Source organism: Gobio gobio (assembly GCF_949357685.1).
Source record: "Gobio gobio genome assembly, chromosome: 3".
NCBI classification, from domain to species: domain Eukaryota; kingdom Metazoa; phylum Chordata; class Actinopteri; order Cypriniformes; family Gobionidae; genus Gobio; species Gobio gobio.
In genome coordinates this window covers 4,607,813-4,629,078 of record NC_137099.1, presented here as the reverse complement: position 1 = coordinate 4,629,078, position 21,266 = coordinate 4,607,813, and the positions used below count along the sequence as shown (strand labels likewise).

The following is a 21,266-nucleotide window of genomic DNA, read 5'->3' as shown; positions in this document are numbered from 1 at the left end:
TTAGATAAATTGTGTGACGTAATAAATACAAAATATTGTTTCCAAACTTAATAAACTGGCTATAACCTAGCTACTTAATGTTGAATGTAAAAACCTGAAGACATTTTTCAATTAAAAAGGATTTGTATAATAAATGTTTGTAAGCAGCTTACGCACTGCATTACAACCCCAGTGAGCAAGATAAAGGGGACTCGCTTGAAAGATGCAAAGCAAACATATACAATTCTGGAAAGTAGCCTATATGTAGGCTATATGGAAAGAAAGGAGAGAAACATTTAGAATAAAACAATGTTTGGTAGACTTTTTGTCTTTTTATTGTCTGACATGTTCTGGGGACCCCATAGAACCTTCTGGAGGACCCCATGAAAACCACAACTTCGGCCACTAGATGACACCATTAAACCGCTGAGCCTGAGCGTCTCTGAAGCCCAAACCTTACTTTACTTTCGGTTTCGGACTTCCTCTCTCTGAGTCTGCAGTGGAAAGCTCGGCCCTTTTATGGCGTCTCTGGCGTAGTCCCGACTACTTTCTGAGAGAACCATCGTAGAAAAGCACACGAAAGTGTAGCTACTTTGTGTGAAGATGTCAAGGTTACTTCTAAGATACTCGACGGCCGTCCTCGTTGTGCTCATCGCCTCAGAAGCCGCTTCAGGTACGAGATCCGTTAGCATAAGATAACAAAGATAGCAAACATCGGCTACTTCTAGCCGTTCTGTTTAAAATATAATACAATAGTGTTGTTTAATTTACAAATACAAATACCAACGGATAACTTAGCGGTGTATTGTAGATCATTATATTCACGACAGTGGCCTAGTTTTGTTACCGTTATTGTTTTAAAATATTAGCTACAGGTCAAGTTAAGGCCTAACGTTACGACCATCCAAAACGCGCCTATAGTTCAGATGATTATAACATGGTTACTTTAATATATCACTATAACATATTTATATAGTGTGTTCTTTACATTTATTTCATACATATCTCGATACTATGTCCTAAAACAGTACATTAGGCTACTTTTGGTACTATTTGTGTTGCCTAAGCTTGTTGTTCGCCGGAAACTAGCCAGCGAAGACATGGGTGGGGTTGCTTTACTGAGATTCCATTTTAAAGAAGTAATTTCATTTCATTTTCTCTTCTAACAAATGTAGAATTTGGAATGACTAGCATATAACGTTTAGACATAAAACTTTTTTTTTGTTTTTACTTAAAATAGGCTGAAAATTGTATAATATTTGTTAAACAGCCCCTGTATACCTATGTAGACTTTCTTCAAATGTATAATATTCCAATAATCCATAAAGAAGAATATTATATAGTGTCCGATGCTTTACCATCCATTTAAAAACGTCTGTTTAAAGGTAATGTGAATAAGGAGACTGTCTTATTATTACTGATAGGAGATGTAATGGTCACACTTTATTTAGGGTCATTATTAAATTTTTTTTTTTAAATCTCAATAAACTCCTGATTACTACTTATTTATAGTTAGTAAGGTCGTTGTTGAGTTTAGGTATAAAGGGATGCAGAATAAGGCATTAGTGCTTTATAAGTACTAATAAACAGCCAACTTCCTAGTAATATGCATGATAATAAGCAACTAGTTATTAGTAATAATTGAACCACAAACTAAAGTGTTACAGAGGGAATAATTACTTTATTAGGAAGTTATTAACAGAACTCAGCCCAATATCTTCTCAAACATATTGGGAACCTAAATTTGAGTGAAAATATGCATGATTGCCTAAAACAAATAAGGGGAGATTTCCGTGGGACTGAGAAAGAAAGTGTTGTCCATTTATTATTTTAACTGCATTTATTGTTGATTGACTTCCACTGTAGTTTATTGTTCTGAAAAATTTGTATATTTTATTTTAACAGGCAAAGATTACCACCAAATGTGGCCTTTATTGTTAAAATAATCTTGTTTGATTTTGGGGAAATACCATACACATAAAAACAGACACGGGCTGAAGGAAAACCTGCATATTGTCTATTTCTACTTGTTGTAGTTTATATTTGTTCAACAATTTTATACCATATGTTGGTCATGTTCATTGTTTGTAATGTGACTGGGATTAAAAAAAAAGATGTGCTTGTTGAATGTTGACTAATACACTCTCTTATATTTTATTCATCAGGTGCAGTTGTGATGAAAGCAGTGGGTGGTGAAGTTTCTTTTCTTCTAGACAAACCTCTTCCTCCTCCTGTCAGCAGCATTTGCTGGAAACACAAAAACAGTGATGGTGTTGTTGTCAAGGCGATTGAATGGGATGAAGAAGACAGTTTTAGCATCCCGAATCCGAGATTCAAAGGCATCACAACTCTTGATAATAACACTGGACAAATCACTATCACTGATTTAAAAGTCGAACACAGTGGAGTTTATACCATTGAGATCAACAGTAAACCGCTGGAGCAAAACTTCAACTTGATCATTAAGGGTGAGTAAATATTGATTATTGAAATACTTTAAAAGTCTAATTTTATCATATTATTATAAAGCTTTTTTAAATTGCATAAGTAGTGATACTCTGTTCCATAGTTTTATCAGTATTTATTTTTATTTGTGTAAAGGCTAAATTGATTTTAAATGTAACAATAATTATTACGCTGATGAAAATAACCGTATGTGTGGCAGTGCCGTGGTATTCGTGGATATATGACTAGAACATGGTGAACTAACGATTAACACAACTATACTTAGAGATTAAAGACATATCTTGAGTTTTAGCAGCGTCCTCTGCAAATCATGGTACAGTGATGGCATCTGATTTCTATATCTTTGTACTTTGTGATAATACAATGATACTGATATTCATACACCATATTATTTACCATACTTTAAGGTACTACTACCATGGTAAACATCCAAATGAACAGTTTAGTACAATAGTACATTAAGTGATAGTTTGTATTAAAAGAACACAACACTTTTTCCCGAGGCTAGTGTAGTAGTTTTTGATTGTACTTTGTTTTCTCTATGGGCTGAACGTTCTCATTGTTTCTTTCACAGAGCCGGTCCCCAAACCTGTGATAAAGATAGAGCCGGCTGGTAACCCTGATGTTGTGTATTTGGCATGCGAGTACAGTGAAACAATCATCTGGAAGAATTCTGCTGGAGAAACACTGAAGGGCTCACCAACCACCTTTGGAGAATCCCTCACAGTTAAAAAAAATGGAGATCCAAAAAACTTCTACACCTGCACACTCGATAACGGCGCAAGTAGCGAGACCAGTGATCGGGTCTATGAGAGAGATCTGTTTAGCGGTGAGATTTACTTCAACATTACTTACTATAGAGGAAAGTCACTGAGAAAGTGGTGCTGAGATGTTCAGATATTCACATTCACAAGTATTTGGACACCCACCACACTTAAACATATCTGAATGTCATTGCATTAGAATCAGATAATAAAAAATATAAGCTAGTGAAATTATTTGAAAGTACATTTCACTAACTTTTCACTAAAGAAGTTGTGGTAGATGCTCTTGCAAATCATCTATCTTATCTTGAATTTTAAAGCCCTCAGCTGCTGTCATACACGTAAGGATGATATCAATGGCAAATATTATTTGTTTTCATGCTTGGTGGTTTTTACCACACACCTCACCATTTTACCACACAACCACACATCCCGTGTGCAGAATGATGCGCTTGAAGCAACACCGAAGCCTTGGTTACACTGTCAGTGAAATGAGACTAGGTTGGGTACTAGGGATGAAACGATTACCGGTTTCACGATAAACCACGATAAAATTTAGTGACGGTTAGTAATATTGTATAAAATGTAATTATCATTAAAACCGCGTGGGATTATCACGATTGTGAAAACTTGCGGTAAATCTTGTCCAGTCAGCATCAGTCTGACGCAGCGCCCAACTCTGTTTTCTGAATGAGGAGAAATGGCAGAAGGCAGTGACAGCGCCAGGAGATTGTTCAGCCTCTAAAAGGACCAAATCTGAGGCGTTGTCATATTTTGGCTTTTACAAAAGTCCTGAGGGAAACTTAATCTAAGATGGTCACCCTGTCTGCAGAACATGCCAGAAGAAAGTCGCTGTAATAGCGGGAACACTTCAAATCTGCGAACGCAAGGCAAGTGGACTTTGACCTCAATACCAAACCTACGTCTGGGAAATAATAACGTGAAGCGAACGAACAAATTCAGTCAAGACTAGGGTGACATTTAAGGGATAATAATCAGGGCTTGACATTAACAACCGCCATTTGCGGGTGTAACGTTATTTCGGCTGCACACTAGTCACTCTGGCTGTTGAACTTATTATAGTCTTTTCAAAAGCAGTCTGTTATAATCGCGTTGCGCATTATAACCACTCACACGTGTTTCTATTGAGTTTATGAATGCAATGTCTGATAATCAGAGGCGTTCAGATTAGCAGAGTTTTGTTCAGAGCGCGCTGCTCTCTCTCTTGCTGTAATCTACACTCAGAGCAGATTTAAACGTGCGATGTACGCAGGAGATTTACTCATCATACAGTGGATTTTGTTCCATTTCAGCAGCGAAAATAGTTTAAAAAAAAAACAGCAGAGCTACAGCGCATCTGATATGACTGGCACAACGGGGGCGGGTAGGTTCAGTGCACGCGTGTAACGTTACCGAACGGTTTCCGGGTGCAATCTTTAACAGTTCACAGTCGGCTTGTTTGAAGCGTGGAACACACCGAGTTCCCACACGAACATTAAAGGGTTAGTTCACCCAAAAATGAAAATTATGTCATTAATTACTTACCCTCATGTCGTTCGACACCCGTCAGACCTCCGTTCATCTTCAGACACAAATGAAGATATTTTAGTTGAAATCTGATGGCTCTGAAAGTCCTCCATTGGCTCAATGGCACGGTTCACTCTCAAGACCCTTAAAAGCTACTAAAGACGTCGTTACAAAGTCCATCTCACTACAGTGGTTCTAAAATAACTTTTATGAATCGGCGACAATAGTTTTTGTGCGCAAAAAAACCCTAAATAACGACTTGCATAGTGATGACGATTTCAAAACAAGGCATCATGAAGCTTCGAAGCGTTATGAATCAGTGAGTCGAATGATGATTCGGATCGTGTGTCAAACCGCCAAACTGCTGAAATTTGGCGATTCAAACCGCTGATTCGACTCACTGATTCATAACGCTTCGAAGCTTCATGATGCCTTGTTTTGAAATCGTCATCACTATGTAAGTCGTTATTTAGGGTTTTTTTGCGCACAAAAACTATTGTCGCCGATTCATAAAGTTATTGTACAACCACTGTAGTGAGATGGACTTTATAACGACGTCTTTAGTAGCTTTTAAGGGTCTTGAGAGTGAACCGTGCCATTGAGCCAATGGAGGCCTTTCAGAGCCATCAGATTTCAACTAAAATATCTTCATTTGTGTCTGAAGATGAACGGAGGTCTTACGGGTGTCGAACGACATGAGGGTAAGTAATTAATGACAGAATTTTCATTTTTGGGTGAACTAACCCTTTAAGTATTCAGTCCATTTTATCACAAAATTCAAATGATAAATGCCGTTTTGACGCTCTATATGGTGTGACTGGTCACTTCATGATCACAGTTCATGCGGCCGCGCGTGAACGCTATCATCTGCGAAGGGATCGATCAGCTCTTACTAAAGAATAAACAAGACGTCAATATAACTGCTTGTAAACTAAACAATGTCATGTAACGTTAGCATCACATTTAACGTGACCTCAAGCAGTCATTCAGTGTCCTCAGCTGTTAGTTCACTAGAGAAATCAACTCTTTCACTAAATATATGCACTATATTAGCCGTTATATTCATTATATTCTACTTAACCTGTTAGTGATATCTTGATTATTTCATGCATGTTAAATAAATCTGTCATGAAAATGACAGACACTGTATAAATGATTATATTTCAACAACAAATTGGAGAAAAAAACTATTTTGATAATTAGATTTTGAAGTTAATGCAAAAACTGCCTTATGTGAAGTTTACATGTTTGCATACAATGTGTTATTTGAGTGTTGATTATTATACCTAAAAATAAATAGCAACTGAATTTAGGCTAATAGTTTGGGCTCTATTTTGTTAACCTTTAATATGAATGTGCAAGTAAGGGCTCCCTATATAGTTTACAGCAATATCTTCAATACACTTTTAGATATAATTTAATTAATTCAAGGACAGACACTTTTTTCTTGAGTTCCAGGCATTTCCGTGTTGTAAATAAAATAATTTTTTAAATATTAAATGTGTCATTCTCTTTAAGTCATGCTCAGAAATGTGTCATTTGCATATTAACCCCCACCCCCGCACGCAACACTGTCACCATTTTTACTCAGAGGAGTTTGCAGGTCGGAATTATATCATTAAAAAGTTATTATTCTAATGTTATTATTATAAAAAAATGTATGTGCAATTTCTAAATGTTTGTATATAAATCGTCTTTAAAAAAAAATTTCCTTAGGGAAATATTTACGTACTGTACTCTAAAAAGCGCTATATAAATATATATGCAGTCCATTTACATGATATCTACCCAAATGAATTGATATCAAAATCAAAATTTAAGCAGATCTCGAGCTTGTGAATCGAAATAAAATCGAATGCCAATGCCCAGCCCTACTCTGTCAGAATTAGCACTAAACCTCATGGTTCTGTCATATCTTCATCACACCTTTTGATCACACACTGTTACAAACATTATGGATTTTATGTAAATTAAATAACTTGGGTCATGTAAGTGTGTTTTGTAATGTGCCAACTGTAGCCTTCATGACAGTCCTGTATCATCTTTAATTCAGTGATTTAAAGCTAATGTTCTGTTTCTTCACATGGATCAGGCAGCGGAAGCGGATCTGGGGAGATAGTGGGTATTGTCTTTGGAATCATCTTACTCATCATCGCTATCATCATCGCCGCCGTCATCCTGTATAAACGCAACAAAAATGTTAAAGGTAGGTTTCCTGTTGTGTTTTAATGTGTATTTTGCTTTTAAGCTTGAGTCTGTAGATTCCCTTACTTTTCTCCATCCGCTACACATAAGTGTATTTCTTTATGCTTTAGGATTATTTAAAAAAAATTAAGTTTAAGAGATTATTTTACGTTTATTCAGAAAGGCAAATTAAGTATAGCTTTTGGCTCTAATAGTGGTGTTAATGCAGGAAAATGCCGCAAATGTGTGTCTTTTTATTTTATCCCTGTTTTAACTGCTTTCTGCTCTCTTTAGTCAACAACACTTTTATTTTTAGTCTGATAATTGATTTGTAATTACATATTGTTTTTTTACACCAGAGCGTGTTGATGAAGTCTTTCCATGTATCAAAGGTGAGTTTGTTGATTTTATTCTGAACAAAACTGATGCCATACCAGCAACGTACTATAAAAATACTTGATATAATTTGAATGGACATTTAATTTCATCAGCACCTTTCTCCCCTCTAGTGATGTTCATTGTTTCCTTTTATGGATTATTTGGTATTTTGAGAAATAAATTAGTAATAGGCTTTTTATATTTAACACATTATTCATATCATTCTGCCCTTTGAAGTCTTTTTTTTTTTTTACAAAGCCTACAAGGAAATCATACATGTTATTTAGGTTTATTCAAGTTGAGCGTATCTGTTGAGTTTATAAGCTATAAAATGAACGAAACAAGACCATTAGATCATTCGCTGCTAATCTGATTTTACACTGAGCGTTTGGAGTAAAGCAGTCTGATGGTATTCAATAGGGGTGTAACGGTACACGTATTTGTACCGAACCATTTCGGTACAGGGCTTCCAGTACAGTAGTGTTGCTTTCGTCAACGAAAAGTATGACTAAATATCGTCGTCAACGAACCTTTATCACTTGACGAAAACGAGACGAGATGCAACGTAAATGCGGGTCATGCGACGATGACGAATAAAAACAAGACTAAATGTGGTTCACAAAATAAAAACTATGCTAAAATGCCTCTTCATATTTGTTGACGAAAATGAGACGAGACGAAAAGTCGCGTTTTTATTATTCTTTTGCAGTATTTCTGTGCGTCTCATTCAGGGGCTGCATCAGGTCTCACTGCGCAGACGGAGGCCACATCACTCTCTTCAAACCCCACTCGCGCGGCAGATGCAGCTCCGGTGAGTGAACGGGACCGATGGGAGGCCAGTCGGGGTTTGTAAGCCCTATTCGGACGGTAATTGTTTGTCCTGCGGTCGTACGGTGTGTTCATCACTAGTCAGTGATTTTATTGTCGTCTTAATCCAGAATATCAGTGTTTTTCTCCCACCACCCGTGTAAAAATCTCCGGCCGAATTACCTAACTTACTGTTTGACAAACACCTAGGTCGTGTGGTTCCATCTGAATCCCAGGGTTCCTATGGGGTTTGGAAAAGTATAGAATTTGATTTGAGTAATTTCCAGGTCTGGAAAAGTATGGAAAAAATAAATCAGAGTATGGAAAAATATTTATATATCCAGACTATTGTCCCTATTTCATTTTCTAAATATAAAATTAAGAATTTCTAAATGTATATAATAAATCTATACACAATCGGGTTTTTTTTTTCTATGAATGAAAAACTTGTAGCCTAGCTATGGCAGTAAAGGTCAGACCTGTGTGTTCCTTCCTTTCCACAGTTCAACAGTGGTTAACACAGCACTTTGTATTTTGAGAAAGCAAGTTGGGTTTGAGGAGTCGATGGTGGAGTTCTTAAAGGAATAGTACACCCAAAATTTAAATGTGTCATTTATTCACCCCCATGTCTTTCAAAACCATAAGTTTATTATATTAACATTTTTAATATTTTAAATCTGAGAGATTTCAGTCCCTTTATTAAAGGACTTGTTCACCCCCAAAATGAAAGTGTCCTAATCATTTACTCACCTCAATGCCATCCAAGATATCCATGACTTACTTTCTTCAGTGAAAGATAAATTAAGTTTTTGAGCATCCAACTGAGTTGGTTGCCATTTTGGATGGCATTGGGGTGAGTAAATGATTAGGACATTTTCATTTTGAAGTGAACTAATCCTTTAAATATCTTCATGTGTCCAAGATTTCCAAGATTAACAAAAGTCTTATTAGTTTAGAATGACATGAGGGTAAGTAAATTATGATAGAAATTAAATTTTGGGGTAAATCCCTGTAAAAAAATTGTGACTGATTTAGCATTTTGATCGTTAAGGTCACAAAAGGCAATATTTTAATATAGGATTTCTAAATATTAGATAGCCTACATAGAGGTTTTGAATCAGAGTGTAACAGACTTGTCGGTGCCGATAGCATTGTGGGTAAGTGCGTCGCCATGTAGTGCTGTTGAGCTTCGGGAGACCCGAGTTCGAGTCCTGCCTCATGGACTTTTCCCAATCCCGCCCCCTCTCTCTCCCACCTTACTTCCTGTCTAGCTACTTTCCTATCCTAATAAAAGGCAAAAACGCCAATACTAAATCTTTAGAATGTAACACTTGTTAGCAGTTGAATTTGAAAACATTTGATCAGAACAAGTTAAATATGGTCGGAAAAATCTGCAGGAAGTCTGGAAATTCGAGTCTGGAAAAGTATGGAATTTTGAAATGAAAATTGTGTAGGAACCCTGGAATCCACATCTCTGAGTTTTCAATAATAGATCACTTCAGAATTCACTGTTTATATCCTTTTTGGCCACTGCAGAGCACCGTGCGGCTGTGCTTCGCTGTTATTTGGATGGATTTTAAAGCTCTAGACTTGTATTATTGAAATATTGGTAAGTATTTACAAGAGCAAGATATTTCATCACCGCTCAAAAAAAAAGAAAGAAACAAAAGCACGTAAACGTTTGAAATGGGCCGTTATAACGGCAGCAATTATACATGTTAAAATAACCACAGCATTATGATTGCCTCATAAGCGAATAGGAGGCTGTATTCACTTATTTCCGCTCATTTCCATGTGGAATAAAATGACATCCTTTATTTTGAGATAAAATACAAGACAGAAAAACATTTTAACTATAATGTGGGTCTAATTTTAAACAGATTTAAATAATTAAATAATATTTTGGATATTATTTTCCTATTATTAAGGAAATAATTTATCCATTTATTCTTATTAAGACATTTGGAAAAACTTTTATTACATTGAAGTGGAAAATAAAACGGGTGTTGTAGAAAAAGATGGGGAGAAATTTGGCCACAAAAATCACAGGAAAAAACACCACAAACCTTAAGAGACATCTCAATGTTTTTATTTATTTTATTTAAATGTATGTGTGTGTACTTCTAACATGTTTAGTTGGTAAAATAAATATGTTGTAACTTCAAATCAGAGCGTCTTCCGTGTCTGGTATGGATGTATTCTTGAGTCTATAAGGTAACAATAATATAATAAGATAACATTGTTTGAAATGGGTTTGGCTAAAAGAAGATTTTGGTTTTGTCTATAATACATACTTATACTATATTGACTGGGTTAAATAGAATTGCATTACTAAAAAGAGACTAAAATACAATTTTCATTGACTAAAACTTGACTAAAATGTCATCAGTTTTCGTCGACTAAAACTAGATGAAAATAGTCAGATAATTCTGACTCAAATAAGACTAAAATGCTCAGACTTTTAGTCGGCTAAAACTTGACTAGACTAAAAAGAGTATGAACGTGACTAAAACTAATAAAAACTAAAATGACAGCTTGACACAAAGACTAGACTAAAACTAAAATTAAAACAGGCCGCCAAAAACAACACTACAGTACAGTGCACGTATGTACCGAATGCAATCTTTAACAGATAACACTCGGCTTGTTTTACATGCGGAACACGCTTCAATCCAAGTTCCTACACACGAACATATGAAGTATTCAGTCCATTTTATCACACAATTCAAACGATAAATGCCCTTTTGATGCTCTTTAATGTGCCATTACTGATAACTGTATAGGCGCGCGAGTGAAAGTTTTCATCTCTTCCTAAAGAATAAACATGAATGAACATCTTAAGGCATTTTGAGGATACATTACAACTTACTGTCACGTATCATATGTGGTGTAATCGCTCAATCAGTGTTTCAACAGCGGAAATACCTCAATATAACTGCTTGTAAACAATGTTATGTAGCATCACATTTACCTCAGGCAGTCATTCAGTGTCCACAGCTGTTAGTTCACTAGAGAAATCAGCTCTTTCACTATATATATTACCTATATTAGCCGTTATATTCATTATATTCTACTGAACCTGTTAATAATGTCTTGATTATTTCATGTATGTTTAAATAAACCTGTCATGAAAATGATTATATTAATATATATATTAATAGTATAAATGATTATATTTCAACAACAAATTGGAGAAAAAACTATTTTATAATTAGATTTAGAAGTTATTGCAAAAACTCCCGTTTACATGTTTGCATACTATGTTATTTTAGTGTTGATTATATCTAAGCATAAATAGCAACTTAATTTAGGCTAATAGTTTGTGCTTTGTTGTTAACCTTTAATAGTAATGTGCAAGTAAGGGCCCCCTATATAGTTTACAGCAATATCTTCAATAAACTTTTAGTTAGAATTTAATTCATTTAAGGACAGACTTTTTTTTTTCTCCAGTAAACCACAGCAATTTTATAAAACTGTTGTACCGAACCGTGACTTCCAAACTGAGGTACGTACCAAACCGTCAGTTTTGTGTACCTTTACACCCCTAATGGATTATTTGTTATTTTGAGAAATAAATTAGTAATAGGCTTTTTATATTTAACACATTATTCATATAATTCTGCCCTTTGAAGTATTTCTTTTCAAAGCCTAAAAGGAAATCATACATGTTATTTAGGTTTATTCAAGTTGAGTGTTTGAGCTTTTAATAGTGATATAAAACGAAAGAAACAAGATCATTAGATCATTAATTGCTAATCTGATTTTACACTGAGCGTTTGGAGTAAAGCAGTCTGATGGTATTCAAGGATTATAATGCACTCAAACTATCAGAAAACTGTTAGTCTGCAATACACCGATCTTACTTGAAAAGAGAATTTAGCTCTTCATAGTTGTATGCATGCATTTATGTATTTATGAGCAGGCATTTAGGCCAATATTTCATTATATTTATTTGAAATGTATGGTTTTATATTAGTAGTAATTGTCTCTTGTTTCATTGTTCATGAATCTCATGGATCTTCTTTCTTTCATTTCTCACAAATGGTACTGAAGGATCATATACTCCAGCAAATACCGGTAAGATGTAATAAACTGCCATCTCTTAATACAAATATTCAAAAAATATCTACAGTATGTTGTCAGTAAAGCTGATGTGATTTATGGTTCTGACATTGGTTTTTAATACAATTATTATTTCCTAAATCATTACTAACTAAGCAGTATCTGGTCACTAGGGCTGTCAAAATTGCCCAAAAAGGACGTTCGAATATTCCCTCTAAAAAAAGCACGAATATTCGAACTATTCGAACATCTGGTTGCGCATTTTATCAATGACGCGCATTACGTCAATAACAGGACAAATGAATACAAAGAGAAATGACTACTTATATAGGTAGTCTATTTAAGTTTAAACATATTTGACAACGTATTACCTACACAAAAAATAAATCAACTGATGGCCAAGACCGCAGACCTCACTGGCTCTCGCGCTCTCTGCGCATAACGGTTTAAATGAACACACACACATTGAGTGCTGATCAAGAGTTTTGTGCAAGCAATTTAAGGTCGCGACTCTTGTCCCAAATATAGCAGGCTTCATTCAGTGATTGAAACAAATATTAATATAAGTTTTAGAGCATATTATTGAATGCTCGAGCGAGCTGTGCTGTGGTAAACATGGAACTTTTCCTTGACATGAAACGGAAAATAATCAAACCAGTGGAAGCAGTGCATTTATCCTTTATTCATGCAATATCTCTTCAGTCAGTACCTCGGTTCCATTGCTTGACAGAACTCCCTGAAGCCCCATCCACGACACTGATCGCTCTCATGTCCTTACAAATGAACAAAATTAATTTCTCCGTTATGGCCTCGCGTGTTGCAGACAGAACTTGTGGCGGGCGATGCAAAGCAGTTTGCACATACAAATTAAGTTGCTTATATTTACAAAACGAGCCTACAAAAGCATAAACAAGCCCGTTTAATAAAGAAAAGTTCATGAAACTAAGTGAAAACTCACGAAAGTGTTTAGTGAAATTAGGAAACATTTAGATATCATAAATTGAGTTGTATAAGTTAACGTTACATTTCTACATACATTTTGTTATCATGTCACAAGTTATATCAAGGTTTATTTTGATGTGTTTTACATGATTCTTTTGTAGTGTGGTTTTCGGTGAAGTGTACTAAAATAAATATCGTCACCGGTGTACATCAGCCCACTTCTTCTCGACGCTTTTCCTGATAGTTTATAGAACAATTACTCCGAGTCGCCATCTGTCGTTTCAAAGAAAAGCACAACGGCGAGCGCGTCAAGTGTAAACACCTCGTCCGTTTGGGGAGGAGCGCGCGCAGTCAGCGGAGCCAGGCCAAAGTACACAAGGCTTCAGGCGCGCTAGCGCCCACTCGCAAAGCAGACAGCCACGCCTCTACTACCGCGGGCGTTTTTTCCCCCACATTTTTTTATTTATTCGAATATTAGTTTTCACCTTCGAAATTCGTTTTTTAAAAACTATTTGAATATATATTCGAATTTAGAATATTCGTTGACAGCCCTATCTGGTACACCATTGAGTGAATCCAGGTGGTTCAAATTAGGCCTAGTCCACACGTACACAGGTATTTTTAGTGTACGTGAGATTTACCCTAGACACGATGAAGCTCTGTCAAGAGCATGCCAAACCAACAGGTGGCATATAACCCTAACCATAAAGCCATGTTGGCCAATCAGAAGCCTGCAAAAAATTGTATTGCCGGTTCCGGTTCTGATACGACATAAGCCAAAATCACCGGTTTCACTGTTTTGGAGATATCTGTGATCGTGTGGACAGGGCCTTAGAGAATGATTGTGGCACCAGTTCACTCCCAACTTTTTATGACCAACATAATATAGAATAAGAGTTGTATTTAATTTTATGGCTGATTATTTATTATTTGGTTATTTATCAAGGCGCCGAGATGACAGATGATAAAGTCAAGCAAGGTAAGGTGATAAAGTTGTTGGTTTCAAATAGACAAATAATTACATCAGTAGTCCTTTGGTAGACAACAATTTTACTTCAGTTATATTATATTTACAGTGGATTGTTGTCTTTGTCAAGTGCAATTCTACGGCATGTTCTCTCAAAGTGAATAATACCATCTTATGATGATGATGATAAAGACACTGGAAAACTGGCTTTATTTTGACACAAGCACAGCAATGTTTTGTACTTTACTCTGCATTCTCTGAAATTTGTGTTTTTTGACCCTCTTAGTTATTCTCTTTCCTTGACTCTTGTTTTGTTTATTGTTGTGATTTCATTGTCAATCTATCTCCGACTACAGACAAGCAAAGCGCTGATGTTGAAAATCCCAATCCATCTCCGACTACAGACAATACAAACGCTGATGTTGAAAATCCCAATCCATCTCCGACTACAGACAATACAAACGCTGATGTTGAAAATCCCAATCCATCTCCGACTACAGACAATACAAACGCTGATGGAAAAAATTCCAATCCAGGACAGGCATGCTAGGTAAGCTAATTGCACATCTAGACCGAAATGGCTCTCATTCATAATCATTTGATTAAGATCAAAATCTAGCTCTTCACTTCTCAGGACAGCATGTTATTCTGCACATTGATCCTGTTTCTGCTGCTCTAAACACAAATTCTTCTCGCTTATTTTACTTTCTAGAAATTAACATCTGCTTCTGTGAAACTGCAGAGTTTGGTGGCGAAACCATTACAGAACAACAGAATGTGGATGTTTCATCCTGTCTAATTGCTAAGGAAAGTCTTTGATGAGCAGAACATTTTGTATAAAATGACTAGTTTTGAACTTTTCATGTTTTCATTATTCAACCCTCAGTTAAATTGCTGCAATGTGTTAACCCTGCAGGGATTGTTTTTTTTTTCTTCCAATTTTGATCTTTTGATTGGATTGTCCACACTGTTATTTGCAAATCATTTGGATCTGTGTGTTGTTTGTGCCACTCTCAGCATTTCCGTGTTATCTATGTGTGTTGCTTTAGTCAGGATGTAGTCCTGGTGTAGCATTTTGATAAATCCTTGAAATAGAAGTGACTTCCAGAAACAAGCCTTCTTGCGTAGTGTCCGCTGGAGGATAAGGAACGGTGTGGATTTAAAATGACGAGAAGTAGTGCGCTCATCTCAGCCTGATCTGACAGCAGCAGTGATGCGGTAGGGATGTGCTTTTCCATCACACCATGCTACATATTGGATAGCTAATCGAATCTGGATTGATTGTGTGTAAAAAAAAATCTGATATTTTCTGCCAGTGGACAGCCACAGATCAACATCGGTGACACGAGATTTAATTATATTTGACAAATTCATAACTTGCATGGAACTTTTTTAAGCTATTTGTAAATATTTCTTTATTTATATAGTTTTTATATAGTTTTCCTGGATGTTGGATAAATAAACACAATGTATATTCACAATTACACCTTGTCTACATTGTGCATTTCCATTGAAGCAAGGCATTGCAATTAGACTGGGTAAACCCTGCCTGATCTACCGCTGATTTGACTCAGTCTGGAAACCTGTACATTCATTTCCACTGCTTCTGTTACACTTTTGCAGGAACCAATCACAGACTGGCTTATCCACCTGGCGTACTATTGCTGGGTTTAACACTGACAGATAGAGAAGCGATGGGTCGTTGCCCTTGATCACGCCTCTTGTGGTCCGATTGGTTGAAGGACAATCCAATTGCGTACAGAGTCATTTGAACTATGCTCGTTTATCACGCCTCTTGTTCAGTAGAAAATACAGAGCAGACTTCCCAGACCAATGTTCAATCTTAAATTGAGCTTGGTCTGGTGATAGCCAGACAACATTGCAATAGCTTGAGGCTGTCAACATAGACTTGTGCAAAAGTGCATGATCCAGATCAGGGCCTTAAGGCTCCAATTCGTTCTTCGCTTTAGGATAAAAAGAAGTTTGAAATACGAAAGTGGCGATGTACTGTTAGTGAACATCCTGACGTCACTCACACTGCTAAAAGAGCGACGTTTGGATGAATATGTAAATATGTGCTGTGTGCTTTCCTCTCAATAACAAAATAAACAAAAATGAGAACCTCTCATAGCAATGTGGATTTGTTTGCACCAGCACTCTAGTCCAGTCACTTTTATTTAAATGGCACTTCATACAATACATTTTGCTTGAAATCTAGCACCTTTACAGTATTAAACATGAAAAAACTATCTGTTTAAGGGTGTGAACACACAATTCAGTTCACTTGGTTCGTTTGGTCATTTAGTCCGCTTACTGTTCAACATTAGCATTTTTGATACTGAACCTAAAGGCATAGGGATACGTTCACAACCTGATTGTTCGGCTTTTATGATGTATATTTCGAGAACTTAATGAACGTACAAAATAATGTGCTGGGCTAAATGTGCTCGTTGTATGTGCGTAGCCTACATATGATGGTATTTTGACCAGCTGAGAACTCGTGAAGAGATTATAAAGTGTTTAAAGGAGTCAAAACAGCGGCAGGAATCCCTCCGTCACACAAACAAACGAAGATCTGCTGCGAGGAGACGCGGTTCTGACGCCTGTACCGAACGTTGATGACCAATATGACGAGAAAAAATGGCATTCTGTCTATGATATGGTCACATCTTGTGGCTTTGGTTTGTGTTGCGTTCATATTTAATTCGAACCGCACCAGTTGGTTTGGAAGCGGACCGAGTCCCATCTTTTCATTGGTCTTGGTCTACTTGTTTGGTGCGCACCAGCATTCACACCAGGGTTCGTTTTAATCCAACCAAACATACCAAGTGTGAACACGCCCTAAAGTAGAATTATAAGTTCAATTTGTACTGTAAAGCAACTCTCCAGCAGGTTTTTACTCGCGGATGTCTGACCTCGATGGACTGAAACGATTTCCACGTCTCAGAGCTACACCTACTTAGTACGTAATCGTCACGGACCAATGGTAGTTCGAAGGTGCTTAGCAGCCAGAGCGAACGTTTCTGGAAAATCATGCGTCGGACTCTTTAAATGGCGTTATACCAGTTCGCTCTTTGATTTCACTTGGAGCCTTTACTGGCGACTGTACTTGGTCCCTCAGCGATCGCAAAGGCGAACTACGGGGAAGGCGATTGCGAATGGACCAAATGGCGAGGGCGGCCCTGCTTGCTTTAACTCATGCTGGGTCCCTTGTGATGGCCCTGGTTCAGATCCATTTGCACCCAGTGTGGACAGTATCATTCATTGATAATGTTGTTTTTTTTGTGCTTTTGATGCGACACGTCCAGTGTAGACAGGGTGTATGTGTAATATAAAGGGTAGATTCTATTTACACTGAGTGTAAATGGGTGTATGTACTGTTTGTACCACGTACAAATAGCAATAAATAGCACTTAGTCACAGTAAGGGGAATCACACAAAGTGTAAATAGTAGTAATACGCTGTTTGTACTGAAGGCAAATTGAGCAGTTGTGGACGGAGTTTGTTGAAATAGCTTTAGTGTTTGCACTCAGTGTAAATAGACAGTGCCTTAATTTAATGTAGATGTCTTAAATTTGGGGAAATAGCTCTGATACTGAGAAATAAAAGCGGAAAATTATGGCCTTAAAATGCAAAACCGTGCTGATTGCTTTATTGTTTTGAATGCATGATTTCTGATTCTGTACTGTTGAGCTCTGAATGCAATTCAAATAAATTCTGAACTCGTTTTGTTGCGAGTATTATTTTTTTTAAGATGTTCAATTTTTTTAACAAAACCCATTTGTATTATGATTCAAAGGAAAACAATGTCATTATAGGTCAGTTGTGGTGGCTTTTGCTATTATAAAATGAATCTCGATGTAAACCAAATGCTACTTTTTTTATTTTCTTCACGAAAACTTAAAGTTTGTGTGGCATTTTAAGAACATTCAAAAGCATGACTCTAGAATGATGATACATTTTTCCATCTCAACGCCTGCCAAGAGCCAAGAGAGGAAACTCCCACATCACTGGGGCTTTTTCTGAGTGTTAGGGTGTGGTTTTGAATCATTCATAGTTCACTCGTGAGATCATAGTTTGTTTAATATATTCTTATATTTTATATGATCACTGCTTTGTGCAAACCTTTCTTTTTCACTGTGTATCAATTATTGTATTTACTATTATGTAAATAGTAAAATATTTTTGTTTTTGTTCATAATAGCAGCATAATTTCTGCTTTCATATTATCATGCATAGCGTCTTGAATGTTAGATGATTTTGGGGCTTACAGTAGAATACTCTCTCATACCTAAATTTAAAAGACCTCAAATAACTGATTGCATCGACATCGAGGAGCTCAATTTGAAGCATGGAAACATGTGCGTATTCTTCCTCTTTGTGGTTTATCAGAGGCATATGTTTATGCTGTATTTTGAGATGCACTGCTATCTGAATGTTTAAAAAGGCCTGCCATTAACCCTGAATGGTGTGAATGTTGCTGTGTGTTTTTGTTTCTTCGAAAAAGCGAACACTAACCAAACTGTTGCTTAAGTGATTAAAAAAAGAATTGAGGAAGTTCTCGTGTTGACGTGCAACAATAAACATGAACTCCTGGAAACTGACTCTCATTATTATTATTATAAAGTTGTTGAAGCTTCTGCCATTATTTTAAAATAAAATTTAGCTTGTGTAAATTCCCATTCAGCCTGGTCATCTCAAAATATGCAATATTCAATCATTGAGAATTGTGAGTGGAAAAATGTATGATAATGTGTCGGTTGCGCTGACTATTAAATGTGTATTTAATTTAATAAATTTGCCATTCAAAGATTGTTGACAAAAGCTATTGTTGCATGTTTCATTTCATTGTTCGTCTGTTTACAACATTAGTTTTTATTTTTGTTATAGTTCATCCAGTTATTTATTCACCCACATGTCGTTCCAATCAACATGAATAAATATATTTTATGTTCATATAGTGAAAGTCATCGTGGTCCATTGTTTGGACCCTTCAAGTCATACAGGTTTGAAACAACACAAGGGTGAGCAAATGATAGCAGAATTTGCATTTTATGTGAAGCCCACAAAACAAAGCTTTACAATGTTAGCATTTTTATGACAATGAGCTTAATGAAATGTATTTAGAATTTTTTTTATGAAATCAACCAGTTTCTTTTTGTTAAACACATTTAAAAAATGCTGCTTTATGGCAGGTGTTCATAATTTTTTTATCGTTTCCCCAATAGAACAATAGTTTATTATACAAGTCCTCCTGGGACCCAGAAATTTTTTTTTTTGAATTTAGTATTTTTTCATGTCATTACATTAGAGCATAAGAAACAAATGGAAAAAAACATTTCTGAAAAATTGTATTTTATTAATGTTATGATTCGTTCTCTGTAGTTGACACCAGGACTCATTTGTTTAAAAAATAACATGACATGAAATTGCATGTATAGGCAAAAACAATGGGATTTATTTTTAATTCACCAATAAATTTTTTGGTTTCTGGTTTTTTTTTTTAAACAAACTTTGTTTAAAGAAGATTCTGAACTATGTTATGAAAGATATAATGAAATGCACTGATATGCCATTTTACTTTATGAATGGCCATACTTGGATTTTCCCGTGAAATACAATGCATCTATAGCCTGGATGCCAGCCGAATTTAGCCCCGCCCACAATTTTTTTTGCTCGGGCAATTCGGTCTGGACTCGCTCCATAGAGGAGTAATTATGCCCGAACAGAAACTGTTCGGACCAATGAAATTGTCAGGGCGGGCTTTAGACGATGATGGACAGATGATCAACAGTAACGTAATCATCCACGTCATCGAAGGCTCTTGGGTTGAATTTGCTCTTATCCTAAACGGAGAACTTGTTCGTATATGCATTCACCTTCACTAGTTCTCTCAGAAACGATGATCGTGTTGGTAAGTACTCTGTGTATCCTTAAAAAATTGTATTACTGGCAAAGATTGTTTACACTCATCTTTTTCTTGTAACGTTACCCGAAACTCCAGCGTGCGTGCAGTGCGTGCGTGCGTGCAGACAGGGTTTCCAAGTGTTTTTGCAATGTCGCGCACAATTGCTACTCAAAACTATAGCCCAAAACAATAACTTTCCGGGGTGTTCTCCGGAAAAAAATGGCGTTTGGTTGGCAAAATATGTTATTTTGGCAAGGCTGCCTGCTAAAATTCGCATTCCTGGGTTTATATAATCACATAATTGGGGTCGCTTCAACCCGCGGACATGGAGAAAAACACGGACTTGGCAACACAGTGCAGTTGAGTTCTGTTGACATTTGACAACTAACGTTACGCTCCGTTGCTCTGATTGGTTGGGGGTCTATCCAATTGAGGTCTTTCCTGGCTCGGTTGAAACACGCCCCATAATCAAAGCTCAATGGAGCGGTACCAGACTCATATTCTGACTAGAATTGAGTATGGCCACGCCAGGCTAATGCATCTATACACAGTACCTAATTTGCATATTTATGTGTTCTTGGTGCAACATGTAATGAACAAAGAAGTTTAATAATGGGAGTAATAACTGGCAACATTTTCATAATAATATCTAATATTTCATAGGAATATTTATGTAATTTCTTTCCCTATTCACTTGTTATGTCTCCGAAATGCCTGATGGCCTAAGTCCTGGTGTCCACTACAGTGGACGTGTATGAAATCAATGCCCTGTTTTGTAACAGAAAGTCATATTTTGATTAGAAACCCCATAACATTTTCCTGAGATGTTGATTTATAAAAAACAATTAGAAAATTAATTTGATTTAAATTATTATTAACAAATATCCTATTTCCATAAGAGTGCTAAACCTTAATGTCAGCCGTTTTTGAAAGACCAAGAAGTTGTTGTTGTCCTGGTGAAACCTCCAAACATTTGGTATCTCTGCAAAGCCCCGAATGTGCTCTTTAAAGGACATCCAGACTGAGACATGTGACATGTATGATGTCAGAGAAATGTCCTAAAATATAATGTCCACATTACTTTCTAGAGTAGAGATGTTTGCCAACGTTACATTTCTGGGTTTCTCATAGTTGTCATGCATGGGCGTCGATGTCATGAGAAATCGTGTCCTCCTGTGAAATAGTGTCCGCTTAGGACCCAACGTGGTAAAGCCTGAACAAAATGGGAGCAATAACATGCCTTATTGTAAATTATTTCAATTGATAAACTAAGTAATAATAC

At 36.3% G+C, this 21,266-nt stretch overlaps 1 protein-coding gene across 2 annotated transcripts; it reads left to right on the top strand.

Moving 5' to 3' along the window:
- The first annotated feature begins 442 nt into the window (after positions 1 to 442).
- On the top strand, positions 443 to 17,803 carry LOC307123707 (uncharacterized protein). Of its 2 annotated transcripts, XR_013816196.1 has the most exons (10): positions 444 to 652; positions 2,145 to 2,447; positions 3,020 to 3,274; positions 6,829 to 6,942; positions 7,280 to 7,312; positions 12,159 to 12,182; positions 14,056 to 14,088; positions 14,433 to 14,626; positions 14,789 to 17,414; positions 17,610 to 17,803. XR_013816196.1 is itself a non-coding variant. In XM_079812355.1 (9 exons), exons 1-8 carry the CDS (start codon positions 583 to 585, stop codon positions 14,624 to 14,626), a joined length of 1,026 nt encoding a protein of 341 aa, XP_079668481.1. In that variant the 5' UTR covers positions 443 to 582; the 3' UTR covers positions 14,789 to 17,803. The 2 variants fall into 2 exon arrangements, 1 of the variants encoding a protein (XP_079668481.1); XM_079812355.1 differs by having other exon boundaries at positions 443 to 652; positions 14,789 to 17,803.
- Positions 17,804 to 21,266: the final 3,463 nt, after the last annotated feature.

Coding starts and splice junctions, on each gene's coding strand:
- LOC307123707 (XM_079812355.1), top strand. CDS start 583: ATGTCAAGGTTACTTCTAAGATACTCGACGGCCGTCCTCGTTGTGCTC. Junction 7,313..12,158: donor AGTCTTTCCATGTATCAAAG/GTGAGTTTGTTG, acceptor ATGGTACTGAAG/GATCATATACTCCAGCAAAT. Junction 12,183..14,055: donor ATATACTCCAGCAAATACCG/GTAAGATGTAAT, acceptor TTATTTATCAAG/GCGCCGAGATGACAGATGAT.